At 43.5% G+C, this 19,352-nt stretch overlaps 2 protein-coding genes, 1 long non-coding RNA gene and 1 other non-coding gene across 4 annotated transcripts; 2 read left to right on the top strand and 2 right to left on the bottom strand.

The window, feature by feature from the left end:
• Positions 1-471: 471 nt before the first annotated feature.
• LOC103373085 (uncharacterized) lies at positions 472-2,842 on the top strand. Its single transcript, XR_521040.1, has 2 exons — positions 472-1,122; positions 1,340-2,842. It is a non-coding gene; the product is annotated as an uncharacterized LOC103373085 (long non-coding RNA).
• A 5,885-nt stretch (positions 2,843-8,727) lies between these two features.
• On the bottom strand, positions 8,728-11,673 carry LOC103373083 (transcription cofactor HES-6-like). The gene is made up of 4 exons (XM_008302889.1): positions 11,463-11,673; positions 11,075-11,161; positions 10,890-10,971; positions 8,728-10,116 (listed from the first exon to the last, which is right to left on the bottom strand). Exons 1-4 carry the CDS (start codon positions 11,547-11,549, stop codon positions 9,650-9,652), a joined length of 723 nt encoding a protein of 240 aa, XP_008301111.1. The 5' UTR covers positions 11,550-11,673; the 3' UTR covers positions 8,728-9,649.
• Positions 11,674-14,689: 3,016 nt separating this feature from the next.
• On the top strand, positions 14,690-14,761 carry trnap-agg (transfer RNA proline (anticodon AGG)). The gene has a single exon. It is a non-coding gene; the product is annotated as a tRNA-Pro (tRNA).
• Positions 14,762-15,863: 1,102 nt separating this feature from the next.
• Positions 15,864-17,306, bottom strand: her8.2 (hairy-related 8.2). The gene is made up of 4 exons (XM_008302888.1): positions 17,244-17,306; positions 17,007-17,102; positions 16,842-16,920; positions 15,864-16,366 (listed from the first exon to the last, which is right to left on the bottom strand). The coding sequence occupies exons 1-4, from the start codon at positions 17,304-17,306 to the stop codon at positions 16,020-16,022; spliced, it is 585 nt and encodes a 194-aa protein (XP_008301110.1). The 3' UTR covers positions 15,864-16,019.
• Between the last annotated feature and the right edge of the window lie 2,046 nt (positions 17,307-19,352).

Raw genomic sequence — 19,352 nt, 5'->3', positions numbered from 1 at the left:
ACTCATGACGCTGTGGGTGGGACGTCGCTTGAGACCACAAATTGACTACAGACACAAAGAACCAAAGTTTTAAAGGAACAATGCCGATAATCAGAAAATGAAAAATCCTGGTCAACTCGAACAGTTTACAACAAAACCTGACTTGGAAACATCCTGTGTAGTGTCACTAAAATGGTTCAAAATTTAACATTTTTAAATCGTAGCTGTTGTGTTATCTTATAATAGCTCCGATTTTTATTTTAATGTGTAAGTATTTGATTCTAAGTGTGATGAAGAACAGGTAGTTTAGACGGATCATGTTGGAAAAATGCAGCAAAAGTGAGTCCAGTGTCTGAACAGATGAAGTCCTCCCACGAACATTTATTGAAGTATGAACCTGTGATGATGATGTGAAGGCAAACGCTCTTCTTCAGGTGTCTGGAGAAGAGCTTCACACTGAGGTAGTATTTTAATAAATGTTCTTGGGAGCATGCAGAGTCTAATAGTTTGCAGTTTTCATGTGTTTTTTTTTTCCTAAATTGAGACATATTTTAAATGTCTGTCTGCATTTTTTATGACAGATTTGATCCTCCTGGACGTGGATGATCCCAGACGGCCACAAATCTGTGCAGAGATGTTCTTTACACATAATTCTCTTCAGCTGTTCTTCGCTGCAGCATCGTTAGAACTCAGCTTGGATTCGAGTCAGGCGGCATACTTGGCCTTCGTTTTTTTTTTTTTTTTTTTTGCTTTCTGCGCCTCCTACCCGCTGCTGCAGCTGTGTTTCCACTTATGTTCAGTAGCCTGGGCATGCTTTGGTGCCGTCTCTCATCCCTAAAAAGTCTCACATTCTGATGTCTTATTTGTTCTAGCAGTTCTTTATCATGTGGAGCTGTTGTCGCACCAGAACGTTTTTGTATTGTAAATAAATTAAGACAGGAGTAGGGCTGAAACGGTAGAACGCTGATGCAGACAAACCTCCATCAGAGAAACCTGGAAAGAATAGAAGGTGTTGGTCAGTCAAAGTGGAAACAGGAAGATACAGGGAAGGTGATCACCAGTAGGTTCCTTCATAGGGTTATCTTGGTGTCTGCAATGATGATTTATGATTTACACGATTGACAATTTTCTCTTAGAGCAGGGGTCTCGAACTCCGGTCCTCGAGGGCTGCAATCCTGCAAGTTTTAGATGTTTCCATCTTCCAACACACCTGATTCAAATGATCAGCTATTCATCAAGCTCTGCAGAAGCCTGATAACGATCCTGATCATTTGAATCAGGTGTGTTGGAAGAAGGAAACATCTAAAACTTGCAGGATTGCGGCCCTCGAGGACCGGAGTTCGACACCCCTGTCTTAGAGGGTGTAAGTAGTGAACTGGTGGTTTAGTTTATCAAATGATTTTAGTTTGGTTTGCAAGTACAGCAACCTTTTTCTCGTTAGCGCTAAGTTTGCACGTTGCAGGCACCAATTTGTGGATCAAACGGCTGAAAATTAAAATTATCCGACTCATTTTGTTCCTGGTAATGGATGTTTAATCACATGAAGTTGGAGGCTCTGTCTGCTGCCTATAAAGCCTTTTAAAGTTCACCAGATTAAAGGACTCTTAGCAGCACTTTGTCTTAAATTCTGACGTTAAACTTTAATGTACAAAAGCGGGAAAATAAAGGACGTAATATTGCTTCCTTTGTACATGAGCATCATACTGTTTATGCACTACATCACTGTGTAGAAGCACATGTCAGACTTATAGCAGCTCTCCTGTCCAATCTGCTCTTTCTACGTTGGATTAAATCACAAGCGAAGTGACTCATCAAAGGCCACCACGTCTCCATAAAACTGCTGTCTTTCAAACAGCAGCTTGAAATGGAAAAAACTCTGGTATGTTTTAGGCCCGTTAAAGTGGTGCTTCGTCAATGAGCTGCTGCACAAGTCGGGTCAAACTCAGGCAGCGGTTGCTGAGATCAGACCTTCGGCCTCGAGTTCAACCAGAATGTTTTGCCTCAGATTTTACAAACCACCTCCAGAGTTGCATTATAGTAGTGAACTGCTTGAGTTTCCTGCAAAAAAACAAAACAATTTATCATCAGATCATCATCATTCGAAGTGATTTCAAGCTGCAGAGTGACTGTGTGGCCTGCAGCACATAGAACCACTGCTGCTGCCGCCCGGTCATAGGAGGCGATTGTTCTCTCACAGTCAGACGGTTTAGAAGCCCGGAGGATGGCAGCTCCCCCGGGATCGGCTTCAGCACCATATGCTCACTGGTTCCGTTGAATCTCTCTCACGCCAACTGTTGCTCTGCGCTAACCTTTAACCTCAGAATTCATATGCAGCCACAGCTGATGCGTTTGGTGGCAGAACTCCTCCCTCTTCTCTGATTCTCTTTCTTTTCTTTTTTTTGTCCCTTTACCCGCTAAAACGAAGTCTGTTAATTTGGTCGGGCCGTCATCTGTCGAGTTCAGTTAGCAGACTGCGGTGATGTGCAGGAGTTGGACGGAGGGAGGAGTTCCCACAGTCACTAAGTCTGAGTGCTTCCAAAAACACAGGTTCTCACAATATTGTGTTTGGAGTGTGTTTTTTAAAGCTCAGGGGAAGTTTTTCCTTCAGCTGAGTCGTGTGTTTGATGAGACAGACTGTAATTTAATTTGGCTGAATAATCCCCCCCCACAGTGGACTCACCTGCTTCCTCTCAGACGTCCACACCTCAGGAACAGAACTCCAAAATCACAGGGACGGATGTGTTTGAGGAACAAACTGTATGTTGTGTGTCTGAAACAGGGCTTCACTGAAATCCACAAAAAGTAGAATTACTACAATAAAACAGAGTGTTTGCAGAATAGCAAATGTTCACACTAATAAACAGTCACGGCATTTACGTATTTTTTCTTTTCTTCAGATAATAATTACGATTTAAGTCACCAGAATCTAGAAAGAAACATTCGTCCACGTCTTGTTTTATATGCTACATGAAGTTTTACAACCACATATTTGGTTTAAGCTGATTTAAATCAACTTTTCTAACAATGTAAACAGAAAAAAACAAAAGAGCAATGATGGAGTTTTGTTAATTATTGCTACCTGGTGTGAAAATTATAAATGAATTTTTACACTTCTGATAACTGAGTTAGTTATAAACACACAGAGTACTTGAACTGAATCTTATTATGAAAAAAAATAAAAGGTAAAAAAGATGAACTAGGGCTACAAATCGTACCTTAGCGAAGCAGCACTGACTGCTGCCTCCACAGCTTCTGATTCTAGTGAAATGAATGCTATTTCATTTAATTAAAGTCATGTATTTACATTTTTTAAATTAAAGATAAATGTCCTATGTAACTTCAGTTCATGTTTTTGTAGATATTTCCTTGCAGCAGTTATATAATCTCTTAAATCTGTGCAGGGTTATTGACAATAACAAAACATTTGCCCCAAATTAAGGTTTTATACATCTGAACCTTTTAAACTCACCTCACATAATGAATGAGGCGGCATACACTGAAATGACCAGTTTAATGAGTCTTGTTTAGTATTTACTGTATTTACATTTATTGATACTTGTCTGAAGTCCACTGATAGATAGATAGATAGATAGATAGATAGATAGACAGATAGACAGACAGATAGACAGATAGATAGATAGATAGATAGACAGATAGATAGATTGTCTGTCTTGTGTAAAAACAGAAATTCATCTTTAAAACAGCTCAATGAAGTATTAAAACATTTTTAACTGTTTGGAGAAATACTCTGGCAGTCAGCTATGCCAGCGGTAGCTTAGCTCCATCCACCAGCTCCTCTGAAACTCATTATCAACTCGTTATATTTCACTTGTTTATCTACAAAAGCTGCTGTAATCCAATGTAGCATGTTTACAGTTTGACTTAAATGTAATGGCTTTATGCTAAGCTAACTAGCTGCTAACTGTAGCTTTATGTGTTTCAGGCAGGTTTTAAAGGCCTTTTCATGAAGTGAACAGGAAGCACAGGAGAATCAGATCTAATTAACCCTTCATTACCTCCACAACACGAGCTGCTGAGGAACAACTCGTAAGTCAAATTCTTTTTGCTGAATTTACGCTTGTGGAAATTATCGTTTGAAAAGTTGACGCACAATTTGAAATGTTTTGAGAGACATAAAGACAGAAATGTCGGATGTAACGTTGGCTTTCTGAGCCATGCACGTCGGCTTCATGGCTTCACTTTTCCTAAAACGTTACGCCGGCATGTCAGTAACGTTTTCCTTTTACTTTGCAGCTGCCACCAAGTGTTTGTAGAAGCTGGAGGACGTGTTCCTCCTTCGTCCAGCCTGATGGATTCCTTCTAACCAACTATCACCAGCGACTACAGATCAGAGATTCAGCTCCAACTGTAAGCCTTCATTTATATTTGCAGACTTTTAAATTTGTGTTGTTGTCCATACCGATGCTTTGACGAGGTCTCATTAGACTTGAGAGCTGCTGGTTGGTGGATTTTGTGACTGATTTCTTTATATGCAGTCGGTGGTTTGAAGCCTGCTGGTTAGTAACTGATCAACAGCATCAACCTTCTCGTCTAGTTTAACCTCCAGCAAATAGTTCAGTTACCTTTCCCACAAAATGTCAAGCGATATATATATGAATCTAACCAGCTTAGGGGGACTGACACTGATGATTACTGGTACGAACAATATCTCTTTATCTGCATTAATTTACTATATTAAAATATCTGAAAGTCACTAAGCTTTGGGTAACATGTCAGAAAGCAGTTAATGGATTAAAGGTGCACTGTAATAAATCACTGTAAAAGTATATTATTAATTGTTTTAAAAGTCTATTTAATACACTACAGTTTGTCATGCATTGCTGCCTCTGTAAAAAAGCTGCTTAAGGCCTTATTGTTTTATTTTTAAATGTTAAACAGACCTCAATTCTGGATCATAAAGATTAAAGACAATATTTTTCATAAAATATATCACAGAACTGAACAATAAACCTCATATTAATCAACACAATACTTAACTCTTTAACTATAAATACAGGGACATTCTGGCATCACTACAGCTTTACAGAAGATTTTGTATGTTATACAGAAATGTGTTACATCTAAACACTCGTAGAATTTAGCTTCATTTTGTCTGTGATAGGTGGTGGGAGCTCGATTATTATTGGTCAAGGACTGACTCACATGACAACCACTAAAGGCATTTAATTAAAAAACTATAATACAACAACTATAATACATCTGTCTGTCTGTCTGTCTGTCTGACATCCTGCATACATCAGTGCAGCAAATAAAACTGCATAATAAAACTTAAGGAAGTGCTGCTAAAGATTTTAATATCCTCTTTGTCAACAGACTGCAGCATAACTGACGCTGAGCGTAATGAGCATCTCGCTGTTGATGACTAAAGAAACAAGCAGTTCTAAGCTGAGATGAAAAAGCTGCAGGTAGAAGTTAGCAGATATTTATTCTGGTCTGTCTCCGGTAGAAGTAGGAAGTCTTGCCACCAGCCGCAGCACCGAAGCCCCCTGACCGTGGTCAGCTCCAGCCCTGACTGGTTCCAACCAGCCGTCCTCAGGCAGTAAAGAGAACAGAGATTGTTTTTAAGCAGAGGCACAAACTTCAACCCAATGAAATCTGGAGGACAAATGAAACGGGGACGAGCAGAGTTCAGCGAGCAGCTGGACGCGTTGCCAGGCAGGGATTTAAACACAGCGAGGGACACGTTTCTCTTTCATGTTCAGCCTCTGCAACAGTGACGAGCCGTCCACAGCGTTTCATATTCCTATGAGGAAAAGTTCAGGCCCTGTTTCATCGTGATAGTTGGTTAGAAGGAAGCCATCAGGCTGGATGAAGGAGGAACGCGTCCTCCAGCTTCTACAAACACTTTGTGGCAGCTGCAAAAAGCAAAACGTCACTGACATGCCGGCGTAACTTTTTAGGAAAAGTGAGCATGAAGCCGACACGTTCAGATGGCATCACAGTAACGGGAAGGAGTGTGAGAGGGACCAGAGAGACCAGGTCTGTTCTAGTCCCGTAGCTGGACCTGACCCTGCTGTCAGAGGGAAAAGGAGAAACTCTGACGTACATGCCTGTGATTAAAGATCTGCAAAGGAAGGAGAACGTCTTTAATTAATGCTGAAAGAAAAACATCAAACAACAGCCATTAATTACCCAAGGAGAAGACGATACTGGTCTCTGTTGTGCTTCCAGTCCATTTGCAGGACTCGTTAGATGAGCAGTAGATCGCCTGCATGGATTTGAACAGATGTACCACAAAATACGTGCAGTCACCTCCTCAGGGCTTCAGTTTTCAACACTTTTTTAATCTAAGTGCTTTTTGTAATGTGTACTTGTTATATTTTAACAATGTTTATTTGGTTTTTGTTTTGTTTTTTTTTGTTTTTTTTATTGCTACTGCTCTTATCTTTTCTTTATGTTTTACTATTTTGTTTTCTTTATTCCTGTATATAGAGGTGAATCCAAAAAAAAAAGGCACAAAGAATTCCAATGTACCTGTCCTCTGCAGATGGCAATAAAACTCTATTTTATTCTAGATGACGACATTTCCGTTGTGCAGATCACAGCAGACCCTCTCGTTCTCATGGATGCTGAAAGTTCAACACTGGACTCATAATATCCACATTTCTGCAAATCCACAAAGAGAACATAAATAACAAATGTTTTAGCAATACTTTTCTTGTTTATGAGCATCCAATTCTTCATGTATATTTTTGGGGGGTATTTTGCTGTTAAAAAGTAATTAGATGTTTTTTAAATTGACTGATATTCTGAATAAATCAATCTAAATAAAACTGTAGATGCTCATGATTTCTTGTTTAAATAAATTTAATTAATTAACCCTGTGGCAAGGCGAGCTGGCACAGACACACAACCTGACTTTGATCACAAATTTATTTATGGCCGGGAGCGTAACCGTTCACCTGCTGCTGCTCAGAATATTCATGGTGCAGAGAAGTACAGCAGAGAGCCGGATGAAGGTCTCACCTGCACACTCAGGAGGACAGATTAAGAGTTGCACAAACTTTTCAATATCAAACACTTTCTTTCTTGCATTGTGCTGAATTTTTATGCACCAAAATGTTCTTTTTTCTGCATCAGTTCATGGTGTAAAGTCGTTATTTATACAAAGGAAACAAAATCAAGTGACGACTCAGTGTGACCATATTTACTGTAGATCCTCAGTGAACGTATCCCTGCTGAGCCAACACAACAAAATCAAAGTCCTCCGCATTGTTCATGTTTTTAACTGAGGGCGATTAATGCACGTGTTCTACATACTGAGCATGTGCATGTAGGCCTGTGACAGTCATCAATAACTGTACATAAAGTCTGATGAGTTCAACTTCAATTAATTACTTCAGCTGGTAACATATAAGTGAATTAATCTAAAGTTAACCAACTAATTCATCTTAGATGGCCTTAAATCATTTGATTCATCTAAAATAAACAGCTCTGCATCGCTGCAACTTTAAGGAAAGTTTCCAAATTGTCCCAAAAATAAAAAGTAAAACAGGATTTTGTCATCAGGCTTAGAGTTGGTGTTTCCTTTTCTTTGTAATCCCACTGGAAGACAATGGTGGTTAAAGTTTTTGTGGACTTCAGATGCTTGAGAAGCTGATTTTTTTTTTTTTTTGCACACACACGTCAGAATATCGGTTGATAGAATCTATAAATCACCAAAGAGAGACAGGTGGGATTTACTGGACACAGTACTTTAACTACAGCTCAAATACTGTTTTCTTTTTCTTTCTTTTTTTTCTTTTTTTACAGTGCAGCTACTAAAACCAGCTCCAGCCTCCATCATCCTCTGATCACTTCTGATCAAGTGTCAGTCAGAAATCACGAATGCCAGCAGAGCAGCAGCCACTGTGTGTGTGTGTGTGTGTGTGTGTGCTGGTCCCTTTGAAGAATCTAAGCCTACTTGTATTCCTTTTACTGTCTTTTCAACTCCGCGGACTTTGACGCTCCTCTGTCAAACGGTGTCCAGCAGCTTTGATCAGCGTGTCTCGTCCGCTCCCATTTCAATGTGTTTCCTCCGACGTTCACACCCAGGTCCTCCTCCTCCTCCTTCTCCTCCTCCACCTGGGCTTACTAATTAGCCTATTCCTCCAAGAGTCCAGGATCATCTGACAACGAGCAACATGATCAACGTGTGATTTTCACCAAATACTGGACGGAGCCTATCGGTCACAAGTATGTCGCGAAATACGAGACACAAGCGTCTTTTTACGCGTGGAAACCGGTTATTCTTTGCTATATAGACCAGGAATGAGGGGCCGTGCTGCTCTTAGAGCCCCGTCCCAGGCTGGATGGCTGGTCCAGACAGGATCTAACAGGCATTTGCTAGCGCGGTCATTGTAGCGGAGGTGAGAGGGGAGACACTCCCGGAGAGGTGCGACTCTTTCATGTGTGCACCCGCACCGCGCGTCCTCGTGGTGCCAAGGAACTGCAGGTCGGATCCACGAAGGAAGGATATTAATAGAGAATAGAAAGTGTATGTTGGGGACATAATGGGAATTTGGAATGAATTATGCTGCACATTTTAATGTTCTACGAGTTGGAAAAGAGAGTTTGGCACATCAACAAGAGGAACTGTGGTCAAATATGCACAACTCACATTCTGCTTCGTACCACTGCGCTGTTCTCATAAATGAAAAAAGTCTCAGTGTTTTCTCAAAACAAACATTTTTACCTGTTTCTCCACCTGGTGATTCACTCCTGGGACATGCAGCCACACCAGACAAAAGCATTCCAGTTACTTTATTTTATTTATGAAATTCCGACATTTTACTTGCAAAACATTTCTAAACATCATTACAACATAAAGTGGTCATTCTTAAGGAGGCTACTTGTCCAATATACTACAGGAATTTATGAAATACAGTAGAAATATTTATATTAATCAGATGCATTGCCAAACTTCTTAGTTTCTAAAAAGAGCTTTTTCTCCTTATACAAATCCCATATACACAGTTATAGACAAAACAAGTGTGACTGTTCCTCTTCTGTCCTTTGTTGGGTTATAAGTGTGCTGAGAAGGAACGTTTTTTTTTTTTTCTTACTCCAGGTGGAAAGAAAAGTCACAAGAGAGGACTTACAGCCGGTGTCACTGCTGAGAAGGAACCAGGTGGTACTTTCGGGTGGGTCCGAGCTGGAGGGGCTCATGAGAGGCAGGTCAGGACCCAACGGATGAGACGAAGGAAAACTCCACAATAATAAGCTTTTAATGATATTCAAAGCACCTTGGTGGTGTTTTCTTATCAGATGTTCCGAAAACTTCATTTAATTATTTCCTACGTTTCCCAGAATGCCCAGTAAAGGCCGGAGTCGGTTGTGGGTAATGAAAAAAATCCACAGTCATGGTCTCTTCTCATATAAAGTCATCTGTAACTCCACTGCAGTTTGGGTAAGCGAGGCGGCTGCCAGTGGCTGAGTTGGTCCCTCTGTCTCTTATAGAACAGGTCTGAATGTTGGACATCAGTGCGGGGTCCAGGGGTTCTGAGGAAAATCCATGCATGTGGTTTCTTAAAGGGGGTAAACGAGACCAGAAATGCTGCAGCCACAAACGGTGTTCTTGTGTTGGAGGGTGGAGTTTTCTCTTTCAGTAGAAAGCCCACACTCCCTGCTTCAGCACATCCCAGCTGTGTCCCACCAAACCCCCAGACTCCTACCAGGGTCTCCACATGGACCGAGGGAAGGCCACGGTGGGCATGCTCACAGCCTCTCTGCTCTCCACACCATCCGAAGAGCTCTGGTTGTGCTCGCTGTCGGTCTCGTCCAGGTCGGAGCACAGATCCTCGCTGGACGTGGTGGAGGGGGCCGGGGAGAGGGCAGAGGTCAAGCCGCTGGACACGCTCCTCCCTCCAGGGGAAGCCAGAGTCGTGCAGAGCGAGTCGCCGCCTCCGTGCCAAGTACTGGGGCTGCTCCCCGAAGTGTCCGTGATTAGATCCATGAGCACGTCCTGGAGGTGGTCCTCGTTCAGGGGCATACACTCCAGCAGGTGGTTGAGGAGCTCGGCTGCCACCGTCGCATCGATCCCAGGACAGCTGGACACGAACATGTGGACCTCGTGCATGCACTGGATGTAGCCGGCCGCAAACCTCTCACTGGCTTCTCTGCTGAGCGTGTCTGTTTCTGAGGGAGGAGGGACAAAGGACACGACTAAAAACAAGAGCGTGCTTCTACGACTGTAACACAACAGCAACACAAAACTGGGACCAAGTTTATTTACCAGCTGAAGTTGATGCTTTCCACTTAACTTATCAACATCTTATAAATGATGATGGATTGTCACAGATTACACAATATATAAATCAGTAAAACCTGCTCCAGCTGACAACATAAAACTGACACTTCCATGTGAATGCATCAATACTAACGAGCCAATAGCGGTGACATACAGATCAATACAAACCTCTGATTCTGCAGAATAAGTGCTTTTGCTAGAAACATAACACATCCAAGTGAGAACACATCGATTAATCAGATTAAATTTGTGATTTAACAGCCACAGAATTAGCTCTTGCTTACCCATCAGCATCCAAAATGTCTTATTTGTGCATTCCTTGGCTTATTTTTTTGTGTGGTATACTCTTTAATTGAAACTTGGATGAGTCAGCTTGGCTCAGCAGGTAATCGATGTAGAGAAAGGTGATGCTTTCTGATCATGTCAGTGTCAGGTCCAGTGTTACGGTTTATCAAAGGCTTCCTTACAGATAAACTACACATTCTTCATGAACTATTCGGCTCAGGAGCAGCAACGCCTGTCTTGTCATTCTCACAATGACAATAAAAACTGTCAATACTTGGCAAAGAACTTTTTATGTTACATTTGATTCATGCACAAAAACGAGCTGGAGTCCCTTTTCTGTTGACCTCAATGTGGATTAAACTCAGCCTGAACAAACCTTGGGTTCGGTTCTTCAGTATGTCCTCCACCTTCTTCACCGTCACCTCCAGCACCTCTGCATTTTCCATCTTGGAATGAAACTGTGGAAACAACCAGACGAGCTCCATCAGAACCAGAATCTACCTCTGCATCCCCTCCCAGGAGCCGCTGGACTGAGGTGCAGCCTGTGCGCTCCGTACTCACGTCTGTGTCTGCCAGTAAAGTCCGCAGCTCCTGCAAACTCTCATTGATGCGAGCTCGCCTCTTCTTCTCCACCAGAGGTTTCCTAATCTGCAGGAACACAGAAAGCAAAGCACACTTCATGGACAGAAGAAGAACCACCCAACGACAGAAGCGTCCGTCTGTCCGTATCAGTGTCTGCGGTCAGTGAATGCGTAAAACCATCGCTTCTTCCTCACTCTCTCATTAAATGTGCAAAAGAATAATGTGATCAACTTAAAAATCATTAGGGTGTCCTCACGAGTGAAACACTTCTGCCCTAAAAGTCTGCAGACGCATCGTTAAAGCGCCGCGACAAGTGCGTCACTGCCAAGTGTCCACAAAGTGCCACCGTCGGTGCCACCGTCGGTACCTTTCTGTCCGCTCTCTGGATCCCGTAGTGGGACTCGTCTTCTTCCATGCCAAGTCCGGTGCTGTTTGGCCGAGTCGAGGGGGCCATGTTGGTTGGATCGTCGCTTCGGTGGCTTCACCCACTGTTTTTACCTCCTGAGTCGTCCGCGAGGGGCAGCTGGCAAACGGAACCGGTTACAGGCAGAAAAAAAAGGATGAACTCGCAGGCGAGGCGAGGCGCCCTGTGTTTATTGTGCAATCCTAGTGAGACGTGCTGCTGGCGCTGAGGGGCTGTTGTTAGTATTTATAGGGGCTTATTAACATGTGAATAGGGGCTGTGCTGCTCTCGCTGGGGGACAACAGAGCGCACACGGCCAGAGCCAATGAGCGCTCACTCCCTTTGTCTGCGGTCAACCCCGGTCTGCGCCCCGAGGAGCTGGACGGGCTTTAATCACACAGTTTGTTGTGTCAGGGGCCCGACCGCGCTGTTTTTCTCTGCTGTCAGTGAAGCGTCTCATTGAGCGGAACAACGTTCATTAGCGCGCAGACACAGGCGCGATTATTTGGGTTTTATAAACGTGCTTCTAAGTATTATTGTGCGAACATTTGATGATTAAAGTCACGAATGGTCACATGTTGGATTTAAACTTAAGTGTGTATTTTAGTCAAGAATTAGTTGTAAAATTAGTGACGTCATTGTCCAAATGAGTGCGTAATGTCTGTCACTCCAAGTTTTGAACGCACCGTTTCTTTTGCGCGTTCACAGCATCTCCAGCACGAGAATCTGCGCTGTCTGTTTTCTGCCCGACCTGCTCTTCTTTCTGACGGCTTCAGTGTCCGAGCCTCAGCAGATTTAGCCGGCTGTTTGGCGGATGTAACGCGATGCCTTCAGTTGGCAGCTGCTGCTGCTGGCGGCCCCTCGGCCTAAACTGAATCAGCCGGGGGAATTAAGGGCCCTTCTCCAAAGAAAGCGACAGGTGTTGGCCTGCGCCTCGTTTGTTCTCTCCGTTGTTTGGTGACTTCTGATTTGTGTGCAACTGCATTCTCACGTTGCCTGCTCTGCAGACAGAGAGTTTACAATATCTGGTTGCAACATGGTGCGTGTGATGTGTGCGCGTAAACATGCAGAATATGAGGCTGTCTTAATTCAAACAGTGTTGGCACTGTTGGTACTTTGTTGCTGCTTGTACTTGTGATACTAGAAAGTCATCTTCTGCGTCTGGATGCGCTGCTTTAGTCCTTTGCGCACAACGTCTATTTGTTTCTGTCTAATAAGAGCCCTCAACCCTGCGCCCTCGTTATTATACTTGTTTTGTACACTTCATTATCATGCAAATGACTCCCACAATAGAGCAGTTCTGTCTGCTCACAAAGACCCACGCATGCATCTGTGCAACCTTCCAGGTGAACGCAGTCGTGTCTTCTCAGGTGCTCCTTTGCGCACAGTATTTCCACAATTTTGCAGCATTTCCGCAAAAAAGCACCACTAAAGTCTAGTGCCCCAAATGAAGGAAGCGCTTCAGACCTTTGAAGTGGAGGTTCTTTTGGCACCTCGCCACCCACAGATCCCTGTTCCAGAGCTTTAATGGTGCGGCCTGTGGAGAGAGCAGCTGTCTCGGCTCGCTTTTGTTGGAGAGCTCCGCTGAGGGACCAGGCGTCCCCCTCTCTGTCTCAGTCCCTCTCTTCCCTCTGGCTCCATGCAAAGGCCAATCATAACACCAATAATAGCAAGAGAATGAGCCATATGCACTCCGACCATAGTCATAAGCCATCCTGGTGTTTTGTGCTTCCACATGGAGATGAGTTTGATGCTCCAAAGTGCCTCCAAACACTTATTTAAAACTTCACTTGTTTCATGAGCTGATCAGCCAACTTATTTGTGATTTTGACATTATATCAGACACAAAATTAAACTAATAAATCATTATTAGAGCCATGAAAAAACGTACGATCCAGCCACAGACACCCTTACTCATTATTTATGTAACTGACCTTTCATATTGTCTCTCAATCACAAAACACACATAACTATGATTTATCATTACAGTCCATGTATTTATCATTCATAACGCCTACAAGTATGTATCGGCAGGCACTTAGAATAATAGGTCAGTTCCTCAAAATCATACAGACATGAAGAAACATATTCATATGGTTCGTGTGCTCAGGTTTTGAGACACCAATCTGTCAGGGCTGATGGAATTTGTAAACCTTGAAGGCAGCATGTCTCTCCAGGAACAGTTGCTCAGGATGATCCACACACCTCACTGTCTGCCGTTATCACTGAAACTGCTTTTGAACAAGGAAGGTCCAAATGCACGTGTTACAAATACCATGAAAGATGACCTTGTTCTATTTAAACCTATTTAAATGCTCTAACATTGTTTGTTCTATTACAGACACCTGTGCTTGTTCCTGCCGTGACATGTCAGAAATGTGTTCTGGGAAAAAAGCCTTGAGTTATATTTAAAAACATAACTCTGGAGCTGCTTTGCACAACTATAGACGGTGATTCAGTGTTACTGTATGATTCGGGGGCAGCGACCTTAAAGTGGCACAAGACCAGGTGTGCAGAGACACGTGATCATTTAACAAGATGTTGTGGCTTAAAGAGACTTAAACAGTAGCAGGTATTTCATGTCAGATACGGACAGGTGACGGTTTAAAGGAAAACCCTGAAGTGTTGATCCTAGCGAGGGGATCCAGCAGCTCTGTTATGGTGTGGGGGGGCATTTTACTGGCATGGTTCCCTCCACTTACGACGAGGTGTTTCTATGCTGATGGGAGTGGTGTCCTCACGTTATTTCATTACTGGATGCTTTGATGAAATAATATGAACCAGATGCTGTGACCTTAACAGGCATCAGATCTCAGCCCGGTTGAACCCCTCAGGGATATTTTGGACCAACGTGTCAGCGCTCTCCACCAACATCATCAAAATGCCAAATGAGGAAATATCTTGCGTTCATCCGTCCAGTAGAGTTGCAGAGACTTGGAACATCCAGGAGCATTGAAGCTGTTCTGGTAGCATGTGGTGGCACAAGACGTCACCGAAACACCTTCTGTTAGTTCCACTTTTAATTTCTGTTGTCACTGTACCAGAAGCTCTTCTTCTCATTGAAGCCCAGGTGTTACTGATAAGGTTCAGGTTAACTGGATCCTGGTGCTGTTTGCCGGCTAAGTGTCACATCACTGAGGAACACTGAGACATGCCGGCGTTTCTTGTTGTTATTTACACCTGTTTGTTGTGGCTCGTTGGTCTAGGGGTATGATTCTCGCTTAGGGTGCGAGAGGTCCCGGGTTCAAATCCCGGACGAGCCCTGTAGTGGTCTTTCTTCTTGAGGATGGTGGCGGCTCCAGGGTCAAGGCTTCTGATCAGAAGGTCAAACTCAGTGTTGAGCAAGGTCAGCCTGACCCTTCACGCTCATAAAGCTGCTGTTCATCCTATTGTGTCCTCTAAGACGAGTCAGAATGTCTGCTGTGATAAAGGCACACATTCTCTCTACGTTTGTTTGATTCACGGAGCTAAACCATCTGGGTCTCGCTGGGTGTTTCACTTCCTTAGAAATAGTCTCTGAGTTTATTCTCTGAGGACTGATGCCTACTGCTTGAAACTCGGTGGGACTGAAGTTGCAGTGGCAGCCTTTAAAAAAACGAACTAGAAGAGGCTGAGCAGGACGCACTGAGCTGCAGAGTTCGCTGCTGTCGTCTCTGTATGAGACCTGTTGTCCTTACATGACATTAGAGAAGCTAATGTGATGCTTTTTATTGATTAATGGTTGTATTTACTATCAGATGTACGTCGCTTTGGGTAAAAGTGTCTGCCAAATGAAACTGTAGCTGTAGAATTAAATTTGTTTTAAGATTTAATCAATGAAAATCTTCTTATTGACCATAAAATGTTAATCAGTAGTCTGACATCTTTTATGCTTTCCTGTTAAGATGTATTGCTGCTTTACCCTAAAATGCTTAAAATTCTGACTGACCATATGTGACAGTAATGCCAAGTTGAAACACGCACGGATAAAATTGTAAGACTGTGATGCTGAATAAACTGAAACGTGACCAGTGTGAGCTGCTGTGTGCCAGAAGGCTGATGTCCTGTCCGGCACCACGAGGCCGCTGCAGCAGAAATGTCAAAACACAACTGACAAGTGCAACTGTGCACGAACACGACCTCTGACCTCTCATAAAGAAAACTGTGTGTGAATGTGTAACAGGTTTATTATTATTAATGTTTAGGTTAATTATACAGCAAAGTAGGAAGACATAGAAATCTATGCGATGCCAAGCAAGTGGTCTAAGAAGCAAAGTCATGCTTTATAATAACAAATAAATAAAGCTGTTAATACAATAAATACATGAAAGATTAATAAGAGCCTTCTATAATGCAGGCTACAAGAAGTCGACTTCTGAAGGGAAGTACTGAGAAAAGGTCTGTATAGAATCATAGCACACCTACAATAATAATCATTGGAACAAAACCGCCCCACGTGTTTGTCTTCTGAGCAGCATATCTATAAGATACATAACAGGATGGTCTAACAAAACGGAGAACCAAGACGATTAATCCAGCGGTTCACCAGGGCCTCCACATCTCCAGCATCCCCAGGTGGGAGCTGTGGAGCGCCGACCTCTCCTGACGTCCAGCCGCGTGGCAGCCGGGCGCCTCTCTGTGGAGCTGCCTCCCGCCCAGGGGGTCTCCTCTGAGGGGCGTGCCGGGGACGCCCTGCGGAGGGGGGACGGGCTGGGTGAGGGGCCGCTCGTCGGTGGACCTGGGCAGGGACTTGAGGAGGTGGTTGAGCAGACGGGAGCCCAGAGTTTTGTCCATCCAGTCGCAGGTGAGCAGCATGTTGTGGACCTCGTGCATGCACTGGATGTAGCCTGTGCTGTATCTCTGCTGGGCCTCCAGGCCTAATGTGGGGTCTGAATTAGAGAAAGGACAGGAGGAGTGAGGCTATGTGTGTCACAGTGACACCTGGTGGCAGAAACACAGTCTGCAGCCAACACCAATTTGATTTGAAGCTATTTTTCTGTCTGAGTGTGGCTCAGAAGGCCTCAGTTTACTAAAATAAACATTTCCATCTACATTCATGCCACATCCAGACGCAACACTATTGAAACCACTGCTTGTTTTTTATTTTCAGATGCACTTTCTTTTCCAATGTGACATATATAACATTTTATGTGCTGTGCTGCCCTCTGCTGCCTCATAGCAACTAGGTCAGTGGATTTTAACCCACTTCACGTTAGAACCTCATGTATATATCAGGTTATTGTGCGAAATCCCCCCACAGGAACCCCCATAAAACATCCAGATAACACCCTGTTCTGTTTAATCATCTTGCCTCAAAACTCACACAGACAAGACCACACACTCACTGAGACAGGTGTTTCTTACCGTTGAGCTTATTATTCTGAATGTTCTGCAGATGTTTCACTGTCATCTCTAGAATATCAGCTTTCTCCAGTTTGGATTGCTGTTGAGAGACCAGAGAGACTTTAGAGTTTCCTTCCCTCAGCCTGCATTGTTTCGACCAGATGAGACACTTGTGGGAATACTCACATCCAGCCTGAACGCTCCGATCACAGTTTCTTTCAGCTGATCCAGACAATTATTTATCCTCTCCCGTCTTTTCCTCTCAATGAGCGGCTTTCTCAGCTGTGAAAGTACAAAAAAAAACGCACGGATGAAGGTTTTAAAAAAGGCGTGGAGTGGAGGCACCACGCTGCAGCGCACACAACAACGTGTGTTTTACACACACTTTAAAAGCAGTGTATAGTATTTCCAAGTGTAAAATACCTTTCTCTCCTCCTTGGCACTGGGATGTTTGTCCACGTTGTGCGCCATAGATGAAGCAGTCATGTTTGTTCCTCCTCTGCTGCGTCTCTTCTGCTCTGAATCTCAGCGCGTCTCTAGGGTCCTCGGCGCGCCACCATCCTCTTATTTATAGGGCGCAATTAGCATGTGAATGCGCCAACTCTTTGGCTGCGGGATTTTCCCACACACGGGGTCCCATCAGTCAAGACTGACAGGTCACTGGCTCCATTCAATAACCCAGAGACCCGGCCTAGAAAGAAAAACACACACACACACACACACACACAGTGCTCTGAAGCGACAGATGTCCAGCCTGAAACCATGCACCACCCTCCCTGCAACCCTCCACCCAACAACAAAAAAACTGCAGTTTCCTCTTCTCCCAGGGACGAACAAGAGTGTGCAATTACCGTGCAGTACTCCGGGGAGCCCCTCGCCCATTCTATTCAGGAGCAACATTACACTACCTGCAAAAAGGCCAAACCTACTTCCTCAAAGCGCGCAGGCGGACACAAAGGCCGGACAAATCACCTGAGAACATATCTGCCCACGTACAGATCAAACTATTACAGTATTGAGCTATATGTGTGTATATTTCTGAACCCTGTGGGCCAATAAACTGCTAGATTTGCGTTAAGGCAGCTCTTCTTTGTGAGGAATACATAAACGCTTTGGCACCCAAAAAAAAAAAAAAGCCCCCAAAACCTCGGGAGCGTGTTTACTTTGATCACATTCTGTGTTTTCAAATGTGAGACATCTGCTGCTAACTGTTAGCGAGCAGATGTCAGATTGACCAGATGTCCCCCCACCTTCGGGTCCCTTAAAGCAAGAGGCCCCTGTTTCAGAGCCACGCGACTGCCAGGCGAATGCCGGGTCGTGGGAAACGGGACCGAACAAAGGGCGCCATTCATCCAAACCTAATCAGCATGAAGAGAGGAGTAACCTTCAGAGAGGGTGGACAGTCCCGAGGCAGAGGAGGAGCAGGAGGAGGAGGAGGAGCAGGAGGCTCTGGCAGGTGACCAGTTAATGACCAGCAGCTCTTCAGGTGTAACATAGCAACCAGTCCAGCATCCAGGCAGCCACACAAACCTGTTGGAGGATTTCTTTAGAAAGCATTAATTAGGCCTGTGTGACATTTACGCAATGCCGATTTTGAGGTATTTTACTTTTATTTCATGCTCCAGAAGGAAATATTGTTCTTTTGACTCCATTTCTGTGACAGCTTTAACCACTTTAACGTGAGGATTTGATGTCACGGATGATATCGCAGGCTTTTAGAATACAACACACTGTGAAACCAACTTTTTTTTTGGCTTTTGCAAACATCTGTGCACGCCTGTGGTCAGGTTTTAGATGTCCAGAGTGATGACCAGATCCACCAAACAGTGATCTTTGAACTTGGTTTAATTTCAAGAAATGCCAGAGAAAAAGTCCATAAAGCAAAAAAAAAAAACTGATTTGTGTTTTTTTCTCCACAATTAACCATCTCCTCGTGACATATATAAAAACTATACCCAAACAGTACTTATACTTTCATACTTGAACTACATTTTGCTGCTAAGTACTTCTACATGAGTAGGATTTGTTATATAGGCGATGCAGCATTTTCACACTGATATATTGACAGCTTCACCACTGGTTTTATTGTTAAGTGCCTTATTAAAATGGCATTACCCAAATAATATTCTTGCTCAGCCGGCTCAACACCAAGTATTTAAAAACATCAATAGAGTACATTCACTGTATGTGACCTGTTCCGATCCAATAACATGTTCAGTGGTTTTAATGTGGACAGATTCAAGGAGCTGCTGCATCCTGTTGGAGAAAATACTTCCTCTATACCCACAAAAACCTTCTGTCTGTCTCTCCCCCCCAAAAAAGACGACATGATGATAACACTTCACAAAGGAGCTCCCGTGCAAACACTTGGAATATTACTGCTTTATTTATGTATTGCGTCAGCATTTCTTCCAGCTACAAAACTGATGTTTGGATCAAAATACAATTTTTGCAAACAAGAATATAACAGCAGTCCCTATGAAAGCTGGGGTTGTTGACATAACTTTTTTCTTTCTTCTAAACCAACAACTA

The sequence above is a fragment of the Stegastes partitus genome, unplaced genomic scaffold (assembly GCF_000690725.1).
Source record: "Stegastes partitus isolate 25-593 unplaced genomic scaffold, Stegastes_partitus-1.0.2 Scaffold1902, whole genome shotgun sequence".
NCBI lineage: Eukaryota > Metazoa > Chordata > Actinopteri > Pomacentridae > Stegastes > Stegastes partitus.
The sequence above is the reverse complement of the archived record's forward strand: the minus strand, read 5'-3'. Positions and strand labels throughout refer to the sequence as shown.